The sequence below is a fragment of the Xiphophorus hellerii genome, chromosome 16 (genome assembly GCF_003331165.1).
Source record: "Xiphophorus hellerii strain 12219 chromosome 16, Xiphophorus_hellerii-4.1, whole genome shotgun sequence".
Lineage (NCBI taxonomy): Eukaryota > Metazoa > Chordata > Actinopteri > Cyprinodontiformes > Poeciliidae > Xiphophorus > Xiphophorus hellerii.
Genome location: NC_045687.1, coordinates 17,827,318 through 17,840,368, shown reverse-complemented (window position 1 = coordinate 17,840,368; position 13,051 = coordinate 17,827,318). Strand labels below are relative to the sequence as shown.

The 13,051-nt window shown below is 38.4% G+C and overlaps 1 protein-coding gene across 1 annotated transcript in view; it reads right to left on the bottom strand.

Annotated features, from left to right (window-relative positions):
• Positions 1 to 1,312: 1,312 nt before the first annotated feature.
• prkcbb (protein kinase C, beta b) overlaps positions 1,313 to 13,051 on the bottom strand; it is an 89,038-nt gene continuing 77,299 nt past the window's right edge. The window contains exon 17 of the mRNA XM_032588178.1: positions 1,313 to 4,771. Coding sequence (XP_032444069.1) covers positions 4,619 to 4,771 — 153 coding nt within the window. The 3' untranslated portion in view covers positions 1,313 to 4,618. The remainder of the gene's footprint in view (positions 4,772 to 13,051) is intronic.

Genomic DNA, 13,051 nt, shown 5'->3' with positions numbered 1-13,051 from the left:
AACTCTCCGTTCTGTATCTACAGCCTCCAGAAAACCTAAGTACATTTTCTGCTATTAAAACTAATATTTTTGCAAGCTATGTCAATGACTTAAAATCCCAATTACCGTCCATTGAATTTTCAGGTTTTAACTGGACAAAACGTCACAAAATCCAAACGACTGGGATGCTTTTAGGGTTTAGAAATAATAGTAAAACCAGAGAACCGGACATTAAGGCCTTCAGTGATTGAAACTTTTTTCTGTGCGATTGCGTGTAATTGAATGAGAAGCAGTGAGACCGGCTCATTAAGAGCGAGGTGACGTTAACGCGTTCAATTGGGTGAAAGTGTGTCTAATATATTTGCTTAACGGCAGCGACAGTAGTGCTGCAAAAGTCACACAGAGAGAGAGAGAGAGAGAGAGAGAGATAGGGAAAGGAGAGGGCAAGCAAATAAGATGGTGTGAAATAAATCCAATAAGCTCCACTGTCATGCTCCCCTCTTAAGCGCTTTTAAGATGCAGTAAATGAAATAAATTGGAGGTTCGTTTAGATCAGCAAGAAAGAAACTCCAATTCAGACGTTTTGCTCAGATTTCACTAAAACCCAGATATTTTTTTTTCCTGAAAGTGGTATATTTTAGACTTTGCAGTGTGATCGTGGAATGAATGGTTGCAATCTCTAAAACGGTGTTTTTACATCGCTTTTGATCAGAGGAATTTGCAAAACCTATTTGTGACAAAGATGTTTCTTTTGACATATTCTGCAGCTTGGTCAGAGTTTTGGATTGAATTAGGTGAAAATAAATGTGTTACAACTCCAAAGATTATTTGTTGCTAATCTATGAATAACTATGCTTTCTGGGATTATCTTGGGTGGCAAATCAATACTTAGTGGATCCCTGGAGTGCAAAACAATACAACACAAATTCTACACCATTAATATTTAGGCAGCGATCACAAAAACTCACAATAAAAGTGGAGAATACATGAGCCACCCAGAAATTCTAGATATATAAATAGAAAATATTTGCAACCTAAGAAATATGGTGTACTTTAGATAAAAAATTTCCTACAGCACTTTCTTTTTCATTCATGTTAAATGTGGAAAGGTCTGTTGCTATATATTTTATTACGTAAAAACAAACAGTACACAGTGGAAAAACAAAAAGTGAACAATTATTAAATTATCTTTACCAGCAATAAAGCTCAGCTATAATTTTCATAAGTTTCTCACTTTGTCTTGCAGAAATTTTGTCCCTTGCACCGTATTGCCGCACATGTCCTACAACTACCCATTTAAAAATCATTTAATGGATTAAACAAAACACAGCCAGTGAGTTTTTTTTCCAATGTAATTTATTATTTTACAACCTCCCCCAACATGACAACACATATTTTCCTATAATTTAACTGCTTCACAAAACACATTCTCTTAAAGTAACTTTTCTGAAAAATCATCTTCAGCTGCAGGACTCAAATGTTGTTAGGAGCGTAACCTTGACTAAAACTCCAAGCAGAATTTGAAACATGGCCACCAACTTAACGATACCTAATCAGAAGTGGATTTTAACGGTGAGCAGCCTTAATAAGGCAAATCATGGAGAGGGGAAAAGAAAGAGACACCAGCATAGGTCAGAACCAAAACGAAGAAACCTGCAAATAATAATAATAATAATAAAACCTGCAGAGAGGGAGAAAGGTCAGGGAAAAGGGAAAAGACGAGGAGAAAGCAGGAAGAGAAGAAAGAAGGAGGAATAAAAAAAGGTCGAAACAAACAAAAAGACAGATTGAAAGGTTAGATCAGAGAAAAGGTCTGGAAAACAGAACAGAGAAGGAGATACAGAGAAAATCCAGGCCAAAGCAACCAATGGACAGAGCTCTTGCGGCTGGGAATCAAACTCATGTTCTGCATAAAAATCCCATTTAAGCGCACCAGTTTCCCCGCACATAAACACAAATTGAGAAATGGAAGACTCTTCCTCCGACGCGTCCAGAAGCAGATTATATGTACAAGTAAAGCTGGGCATAGTCCTTTTACATCTGTGAATAAGTAGCATAATAATCATATCATAGATTCAGCAACACAAATTATATCTATTCTTCTTATAAAGCATTTATTGCACACCTACATCTAATAAAGAATAAATCCATGTTGTATGGAACAAGATAATAGAAAGTTCATCACATGCATACAAAGTGTACTTCTAGTAATCAAACATCCCCAAGAACTGGTTGATTGTTTCAGCTTTCGGATTCAGACTCGTTTTGTTTCATTTGTCCAGTTTTATGCTTTTATTAAAGAAACAAACACAGAGCAATGATCTGATTCGTACTTAGTAGTTGCCACTGAGCCGGTGGCAAGAACAAATATTACGTTGTGGGGCTTTCCGAAGAGAACTTAAGGTAGATATTTACACATTGCACTAGAACAAAATATACAGCCGAATGCTTGCAAAAGGTCACTACACGTAGCTGACGGTATTTTACATGTACGACATCCAAGCCAAACAAATGTAGGCTTAAATCGTCCAAAAGACGAGACACTGCGACGGTGTGTGTACAATAACGGCACGTGGTATTTATAATGCACACAAGTGGAAACGGTTTGTGTTGAATTGAAAAAATATCTCATTTTTCAGCGCTCTGCTTTCACCAAATACTTTAATCTAGGATCAGACTCTCTGGTTCCTTTTGTTTTGTTTTTGTTTGTTAGATGGCATAATGTTTAAAAAAAAATATCTGATTTGCAAATAGAAATAGGACTTTCTTAAATTTTTAATATGGCTTCTAATGCAATGTTCCTTCTTTTAACAAAGTCAAGCAGTTTGGTAGTAAATACACATGTAGTGCCTTGCAAATATTTGAATAGGGCTTTGCCAACACAAAGGTGTACATAATTGTGAAGCTGAGAAAAAAAAAAAAGATTGCATGGTTTTCCTACATTTTCAAAAACAAAATCTAAAAAAATGTGCATGCATTTGAATTTATTTTAATCTAATACTCCTAAATAAAATCTAAGGCAACCAAGGGGCTTCAGAAAACTTTCGGTTTAATTGAATCTGTTTTCAAATCTCTTAGAAGGCTTTGGCGGTTTGCTAGAGAAAACGGGGTGAACAAGGAACACTGATTATTTGGCATTCATGGAAGAGAAGAGAGAAGAAAGGCATAAGGTGTCTCTTTTCCAGTTTTCCACAATCCACGCAGGAGTTTAAACTACACTCAAATGTCAGAATAGCCCAGAAAAAGTCCAGACTCAAATCCAATTGAAAATGTGAGGTAGCAACTAAAAGTTGACACTTACATGTGCTCTCTCCATTCAGTCCGACCAGGCTTCAGTTTTTGAAAAGAAAAGGAGAAACTCTCCATGTTTAAAGAATCAGCCACAAGAGGATCTCCTACAGACAATGTATCAAGACAACTTGCAGTAAAAATCCACGCCACATTTTTCTTTTCTTTTTTTTTTATCTGTAAAACATTTGAAAAACCACGTATGCATTTTTCTTCTGCCTCACAATAACACACAACTTTGTGTTGGCCTATCCCATGAAATCCTGACAAAAATAAGTTTGTTTTCCTAACATGACAAAATGTGCAAAATCTCAAGGGGTATGAACACTGTTGCAAGGTGCAGTATGCTTACATTTAAAAAAATCTATACAGATTATTAAATGTATTGTAGAAAGCAAAATAAAATAAAATGGCAGCAATGCTGCTCGTATTGCCGTTTGCGAAATTACTCACGCGGGTGCTGTCAAAGCATCTCACAATTTCTGGCGTCTGCTGCATCGGTCAAGCTTTAAGTTCACGACAAACCTGGCCGCGGCTGAGGCCTCGGCAGAAGAACGAATTACATCCAGCAAGAAGAACGATCAAATAAATACGGGCATAGTTTTGGGAACGGCTGTAGACAGGATGGAGCGATACCACCTTCAACAAGGCGAATATGAAACAGGCTGAGTGACATTTGAGTTGTTGCCTGATGGGTAAAATATTAATACATTCATGATGCCAATCTGGATGGATAATGTCAGGGAAAGCCTGGGAACGGCTGCAAAAATGACTGTCGACAGTAACGCTTAAAAACACGGATGAGTCTTTCAGTAGATACAAAGTCGACCACTGTACATTTATTTATACAAAGACATGAAAACATACAAAACTTTACATAGCTACCTTAACATCATGGCACATTAGTTACGCTGTGGTTAAGACCTACTAATTTTATATGAGGAAAAATTTAATGAGGGAATCAAATAAAACCAGCACTTTTAACTGTTATGTTTAAATAATGAGGACTAACTCAAGAAAATGTATTTTTTTCTTGCAGTCAACGTAAAACGAATATATGAAAAGGTGGCAACCAGAACTGGATCAGTTGTAGGGGTGCTCATTTTGGGTTCGATCAGATTTCGTATGGAGAGATTGGAATCTCTTCATCTCATTTCCAAATCTCCGCGATTAGTTATTAACTCAAACCTAAGTAACACCTAAAAGAAAAGAAAAAAATCATTTGGTGAACACACACGAAAAAAAACAAACAATTTTTGTCGTCTTTTTTTCTTTTTGCCTCAATTTTGTGCTAAAACCTTATTTTCTACCTCTCTGTGTTGTATGTTCAAGTCCATTCTACTGTGTTAAATTAATTAGGAGCCACGTATTCGGGGTTGGTGTAGGAGAAGCCGAGGAACTCGTCCTGGTCCAGGTTCATGATGACGAGCTTGTCTGTCGGCGTCAGGTCCACGGCCATCTTGGTGAACTCCTTGTCAAAGTTACAGGTGTCTCGGCGGTTTCTCTGCGAGTGGGTTTTTGAAAGTTGTGGATGGTGCGACGATGGAGGAAGTGGAGAGACGACAGTGTAAAAAATAAAATAACAATGGAAACATTTTTGGAGAGGGATGGAATGAAATGTATGGGAAGAAGAGAGCAAAGTTGCCGTTAAACAACTCAGAGTGGATTATCAACTTATCAGTCAAATTTTAATTGTATAGCACCTTTCAGCAACAAGGTATTTCAAAGAGCTTTGCATCTTTTTAAAAAAACAACTTAAATTGTAGAATTACACTGCAGATGGTGACAGCATGTTGGAGTAACTCTTTCAGGTTAGGTTCTTTTAGGTTAGGTCTATTCGTTTTTTTTAGTTGAGGTATGTTTGAACAGTTATTCCCTCTGCTTTCCGATGCCGTGCAGCTTGAAGGATTCTTGCTCCTACTTTTTTACTTTCTGACAGTAAAGTGAAAAACAACCATGGCAACGAGGTTGTTTTTGTACCCGGGAGCAGATGATTAGCATCTCAAAAGCTTAAATAACACCTGAACTATGACCCCACATCCCAGAGATGTTGAAAAGGAGGCTTTCTGGACGCAGTCCAGGAGGAAGTTCACACTCTTGTATTGATCGCAACGGGAACCGATCATTTCCCTGACTCCAACATATCTCCATCCAGGTTTTTAACCACACAGTCAGACAGATTTAAAGAGGAGTGGAAAATGTAGTTGATTAGCCAACTGAAGGCTTCACCCGGTCGACTTAACATTAAAGTGTGTGGCAACACATATACTGCCACACACAGTTTATGTGGACAAACGTAAAGAAATAGTTTGTCCTTTTGTGACCAAGTTTCTTGAGTTATTTCGCTCTTCTTTTTGATCCAGTACCACCAGTCATTTATAACACTAAATGTTTCATTTGATCAGATTATTAATAAAACAGCAGACTTTATTACATCTTAAATCTAAGTGAGTTTTTTTTTTAGCTGCCACTGCGATGAAAGCACCATTTTACCACCGGACAAAACAAGATGGAAAGAAGGGCCAGCAGAAGACTGTATAACCTGAGGTGCTCTGGATGGTGTGATGTCTCAGGATTGAAGTCTGCATCTGAAGTGGTTAAATGTCTTGGATCCAAACATGTTTAGAAATTTTTATGGTTAATCTTGCATTTATTCACCTGGGTTTTTATTACCTTTCCTTCTGTCTCAAGTGGCTTCAAAGAAGCTTTCTTTCCCTTCTTTTCCTGGTGCTTCAGTTTGTTATCCATGCTGTGTGGCATTCCCATGTTTAAAGTGGTGTTTTAGTAAAGCCCTTGTTGGGCATTTGTTCTGCAAGATGTTTTGTCCGGTGGTAAATGCATGCAATTAACAATTGCATGCATTTCCAGGAAAGGCACTTGTACATTACTTACCTCAATAATGCCTGGTATCTCTTTGGGAGGCCTTGAAAAACATATGACCAACAACATCAGTGTTTAGATTGTGTGACAAATATTATCATGTTGAGGCACCAAAAAGATGTTCGAAATTGAAGGAGATTTAGCGTAACTGCAGTAGTTTGGTGTTTGAAGTGGGAACTTGAGAGTTGTACTATGGATCCATGACCTCCTTTGTTTATGATAGTAAAACATTATACCAAAAAAATCCAATCTAACGCAATATAGTACAAAGTTCTTTGGATAAATCTTCAGTCAAGTTAAACTTTTTCATGTGTCATTACATTTTCACAAATAAAGACATGATGGATTTGCGTTGAGCAAAGTCGGAGTAGAAGGTGCAGATGTGTATCTCTGAGTCTTTTTCTTCAAAAAAACAAAAACAAAACAAAAGACCGTTTATATCCAAATGTAACAGAAGAATCTTTTGACTTTAGACACCATTGATTTAAAGTGGCACCTGGATTTTGTGCTATACTCTCAAAACTAAAGCATTCAGAAGCTGATTATAGGGTCGATACGTGGAGCGAATCCCACGATCACGAAATGTGAATACTGAGAGCAATATGAGAACATGAGAGAATTTCCAAAACAACATACTGTAAATCAAGAGAGAGAGAGAGAGAGGAAACACTCGAGAGACTGTAGACAACTGTGACTCAGAGGGAAACATGTTTGTGTAGCAATAGTAGCAGAAGGGTTCTCCTGGACAGGAAAGTGTCATTGCACATTTCGCCTCAGTAGGCATGTGGTGTAGAAAAAAAAACAAGAAAAAGAAAAAGGCTGTTAGAAATGGACAGGGGAGGGGCAGAGCGTCCTGAATGCAGTAAATAAAAACTGCAGCCTTTCGATTAATTTTCAAACACACAAGGGCTGTCATCCTGTCATAACTGCAGCTTATAGGGGTTGAATACGCTACCGAGGAGACGGTGGCATTCCCGCTTAAAACGCTCTACTCTCTCTAGAGGGAACAGGGAAAGCCACACTCAGGAAATTTGCCTTAGTACATTTAGAACATGGAAATTCTCTGACTTCATATTTGATAGCGTTAATTTATATATATACATTTTATTTCAGTGCTCAATCTAGATATTCTACGTCTGAACCCCTCTAAAAGAACTTTCCAATTTCTGAAGATATGAAAGACGAGTTGGTATCTGTTGGCCATTCAGCAACCCTGAGGGCAGGCTGGATCACTTGCTACGATCTCCTCCGTTCTTTGCCGATGTCTGATCGGCTTCTAAAGGCACTTTGTTTACTAATTTGACATTAACCCTCCCGTTAATGTTCGTTTCTGAGGTACATCAATAATGTTCGTGGGTCAGTTTGACCCGGACAGTGTTTAGTCATGCAATAGTGTCAGAAACCAAAACATTCCTCCAAAAACATTTTTGTATCTGAATATTAACTCCAATACTAACCATTTCAATCAATATTTGTGCAATGATGTTTTTTTATTTCTCACAAATAAAGGATCAATAACCACAACCTACTCATTTACTCATTTGGACATTAAAAAATGTAAGTTCCATTTTTTATGTCCACTGAAAAAAACCTAGACACAAAAAACAATAATTTCCTTGAAATTGATCTTTTGCAAATTTTTCTATATCACATTTTGATTTTTTTTTTTTTCAATGGGTGACCTTTATAATTGAACTTGAGACACACATACTGTTCTGGGTCAAATTGACCCGCTGATTAAAATCGAGATAAATGAGTCATGCAGAGAGTATTTATGTTTTCCTCTACTTCTGCTGAGTGTCCACTCAGTGTGGGTGGAGTTTGTCCACGGGAACAGAAAATATTCCCGTCAAAAGTTATATGAACACCTGCTTTCTCGCAGTTTCCTAGTGAAGAGAATAGAGAGAAAGTGGGTTCGTGTGGGTGCACATGCACATGTATGTTTGTTGTGTGTCGTGTTTGTGTGTGTGCGGTGAAATATGGTTCATAGCTACAAGGAAACATATAGAATTGGAGATTTTTTTTAATCTTTTTTACCTTTCAACTTGTCTGCCGGGTCAAATTGTAAAAAGTATCTATGTAAAAAGTAGACCCAGGAGGGGTTACAAACGTGTAACATGAATACATTTTCAATTTATATGTAGAGTGCACCTATTAAGACAAATAGAAAAAGTTTCATGCAAAAAAAATACTTCCAACTATTTTTTTTTTAACTTTAAAATGGGTCAATTTGACCCGCAACATAACAGGAGGGAGGGTTAAGAAGACAGAGGGTGACGTTGAACATTAAGGCGTGCTTGTAAATCCAGGAAGCAATTAAAGAAGAATCTGGATATCAATCCTGACAGAACATTTTTGTTGTTTTGTTCAGCTGCTACAGGGAGACATGAGGAGGGGGCAACACTTTAGGGAACGACGCCAACAGAAACTAATTAACACAGCTGTGGCTCATTTCCAATTAGTTTCTCCATCTTTCATGCAGCAGCAGCGAGCTGGGACCTGGTCGGAGCACAACAGCCGACGGGCCCCGTCGGGCCGCGTTCGCTGCCAGGCTTCCTGCGTTTCCTTTCGAAATGGAACAACACGCTGACAGAATGCATCGTTCGCTGTATGTTTCAACAGTTACCCTGTCGACTCCACACTACCACAGATATTTTAAAGAACTTTTCGTATATTCGTGGCTGGATGTCGGCACAGGTTTGATAATTGTTGAATGGATGTTCTGGTAAAGGTAGTTTATTCTGTCCTGACACAGCAGAACACTATTTAAGCTTCCTCTTCTTTATTTATACTTTTTCATTTTCCCAATAGCTAATTAACAGCTCTATACTTATCTCAGTTTTATTCGAAGAACTTGTACTGTTTCTAAATAAAATAACAAATAATAAAATAGTGTAAGAAATACTTTTTTATTTCTACTTGTAATAACAGGACTACTATATTAGAAATCTTGCACAATATTAATGCTTCTGTATTTTTGGCCTCTATATATTATTCCCTTTCACGACCTGAGAATCTCAAGATGTTGTGTAGCGTCTGTTTTGTTTTTACAAGTTGTAGAGATTACAGTCTCACCGTTTTCTGTCATCAAAACAGAAAAGCACACAGAGTGCTATTTTCTTGGCCAGTTTTCTTTGGGTTTTCCCAGGTTTTACTGTCTTACTGGCTCCTAAGTTTTTTTTTTTTCTCAAATCAGAATCGTAACATGCACATTTGCAAAAACCTGGGTGCATTTAAATCTCACTGTCCCATTCATGTAGATGAAGTAAGCTGGAAATGCTAAGTGCTGCATGGACTAGTCAGCACTCATTCCACTCATAGCAGTTAAAGTTGTTAATCATCTGATGGGTGAGCTCGTACTGGCATGGTGATAAGTAGTACGTCTCCACTAAATTTCCCAAGAAGACTATTTTGCACGTTCGTATATCAACCATGCATGTACATGTACATTATTAGCACATACATCTGCCAGCAATGCAGACCGGATCATAAAGTGCTCCATTTCAGCCTGCTTCAGTTGCAGTTATCGCTGAGAGGCACACGCACACGCACACACACACACACACACACACCCACGCCCACCCCCCCACACACACACAGAGAGAGAAAAAAAACCAAAAACCAAAATCAGCATCGGACAGATGGTGAGATGAATATCAGAGGCCTTCGGTGTTGATGCACAGATAGAAAACTCAGAGTAAACAGTAGCAAGACGGTTAATAAACACAAGTAGCTTTCACATCGCTATGCTTTTTGGAAGTGGTGGCTTTAATGGAGGAACTGCCAGTCTCCACTTTCCTTCCTTCTCCTCCTCCACCTCTCTTTCTCTCTCCGCCAGTCCACGTCTTTTACGTGACGAGAGGATTAGTGGGAGACGCTGTCCGCTGAGGATGCGGGGAGAGAGTGGGAGGGACCGAGGAGAGGGGAGGTGAAGTGGGAAGGAGAGGAGGGCGAATAAAAAAAAGGCGGTATCGAACGCTGACCTGTTTCGGGCTGATAAGCGGCTGCCGCTTTGTGCTGAAGCCACTGGCTTTAATTTGGGGGCCGCAACATTTGGAATTAATTATCACACAATACAGCAGCTCTGCGCCTCACAGTGTACGCAGAATATTACATCCAACCCAATGCAAACTTTATACAGCTTATGTGCTGGAATTTACTGTTGCAGAGGACTCCCTCCTGCTTTATAATGAATCTGGATGAAATACATATGCTAGTATGTAGCTAAAGATTGCGGGTTCTGTGCTGTGTAAACCACGTTTCATAGTCGCATTGACTTTGTATTTCATATTAATGAGAAGGACCGATGTTCCCAACACTGTAGCTGGACGCTGAAACTCTGGCATGTCATGCATAAAATGAAAACACACGGCATGTCTTGCCAATGTGTTTCTCCCTGACCACTTCTCTTTCTCCACTGGTTCATGTGAGCTGTCAGTCAGCTGTGTATCATGGTCCAGTTGCCACTAGAGACACAACTTGAACACCAAAAGGAGACAATATTAACGAGTTTAAGTCTCTGGAAGTACCAGGCGTTGTTGTGTTCAGTGTAACTGCATCTTAAAACAATCATTTGCTAACATATCTATCAGAAACCCACCCAGCTAATAGACTAGCTAACATGTGATAATTATGCTTTCCAGTCTAAAGATAACACTCTACAATGAAGGATACTCTAACTTTGGAAGCAATAGTTTAATTTGATCTCTGTATATGTGTGTGTAAACTACGGTGGCCCTGAGGTGCACCGTAGTAAACAAAAAAAACACAAATGCTGAATAGAAATGCAGTTAATATATTAGTGTTATTTGTACGGCAGATATTAATGGTGCTACTAGCATTTGTTCTGTAATATCATGACAGCATGGTACTTTTACGCCATAAGTAGCCATAATATACTGAATAAAAGACATGTTGCAATGACGAGCAAGTAACATATTGAATTATTAATAATGCTGTGACGCTTGTAAAATTGTTTGACAAAGTCTGTTGCAAATGTGCATCTTTGCAGTGGAATGTGTCAGATCAGGGACATAGTCTCCACAAAGCAAATCTTCTGCAAATGTTGCATCTTTTTTACCGGCTGAAGATGAAAAATGTCGGCATACAAGCTTAAACAGAGCAGGGAGGATCATTTTATTAAAACACAATAAGCCGTTCACGTTTGTTTTCAGCTTTTATAATCAATGAGCCCTTTGCTGCTTCCATCTTCTTATTTAATGCACATAGAGGATTTTATCTTCTGCTATGACTGTGAGCAACAAGTCTTTTTCTTAAATGTCAAACTATTAACCTAAGGTAAATCATGTATCATTTCAGACAATAAAACAAAACAACACTATGTTAATGCAAGAAACTTTTCATTTTGTGTTGATCAATAAAATTCATGATGCCTCAGCTTACCAGACAGAACCAGATCATTTTTATGAAACATCACAGATTCAATCAATATGCATGTATAAGTCAAGTTACCATATGGAAAATGTATGTAAGGTTTTCATATGGAAAGGGGATGCTTAGCTTCTTAAGAAACCCCCCCCCCCAGAACGATTAAATAAAGAATACATAAAACAATAGAATATGGACCTCTATATTATGTATCTGAGACGAAGCTGATTCTCCATAAAATAACTTCCTGATGTATTAGAATCTTTTTATTGACCACAAGCTCATTTAAGTTGAGCATAGTCTTATGACCACCTGCATGACGGAGCCTTCGTGGAGCAGATTTCTTTGTACAGCACATCCCTGACATGCCCTGGGAATTTAGAGACCAAGTCAACACCTTAAAACTGCTGCGCTCTGTAACCCAATTCTTGTATATCGTGAAGTATTTGTAAAAAAAAAACAACAACAAAAAAACAAATAAATCCCATAATAACATTCCTAAACCTTGTAGAAAGCCTTCGCTCCAATGGGTAGGCCGCCAATCATTTAAATAAAATGTGGTGCATTCACAGACAGAAACTGAAAAACAGAGGTGTGAGATTTCCACAGTTTAAAGTTGTTCTACACCAAATAACGGCATCACCTTTTTTTTTTTTTTTTACCAATTTTCCAAATTGTCAGTAAGAAACGTTAGGCACACATGGATTGTTACTATCACCCACTTAGATGCTACAGAGACAGAAGATCCAAAGAAAATACAGACCAATGCGCCACACAGAGATGTAACATTTGTTGTGTCAACTTTAGACAAAATTGGACCAATTCTGGATCAGTTTGACATTTTAGCTCCTAAATTTGGCAAAAAAAAAAAAAAAGAAAAAGTTGTTAAACATGCTGGTTTATAGAAAAACATCCCTCCTTGCGAACAAGATGTGCTATTTTTTTTTTTTTTTGCAAAAAATAACTTATTCTCACACAAATCAGACAGGAATCGTAACTCAAAGTTAATGGCGTCCAAATCTTGCTTGCCACACATTTTTACTTCTAGATTAATGTAGCGGTCAACCAAATTAGCAGTTTTTATCTTCAAACGAATGACTTCTGCTCCTGGCTTGCCTTTGCCAGTCTTATAAACACCACAGTGGCAGCACTGCAGATTTAGCCTTCCCATTACATTTTACAACAGCCCAGTCAAAAATCAGCGCATGTAATTTGTGTCCGTGCTTGTTAACACTATAATGTGCTGCGGGTAGTAAATGGTGCGCGGTACAATGATTAAAAAAAGGAAACGGCACAGCCAGTCAGAGCAGCAGCATAACAGCTAGTACGGTGAATTGAGAGCAGCTTTAGAGGCGGCGAGGAGCGCTTGAGTGGCTTAGCGGTGTTGTGTGTATGTAGGCCGTGTTCTGCATGTTATTTCCTTGAAGTCATCAGACCTACGCTCTCCCATCATGGAAAGGCTCTTATGATAAGTGGCAGCCATGAAATATGCACAGCCTGCCCTACCGGCCTGACT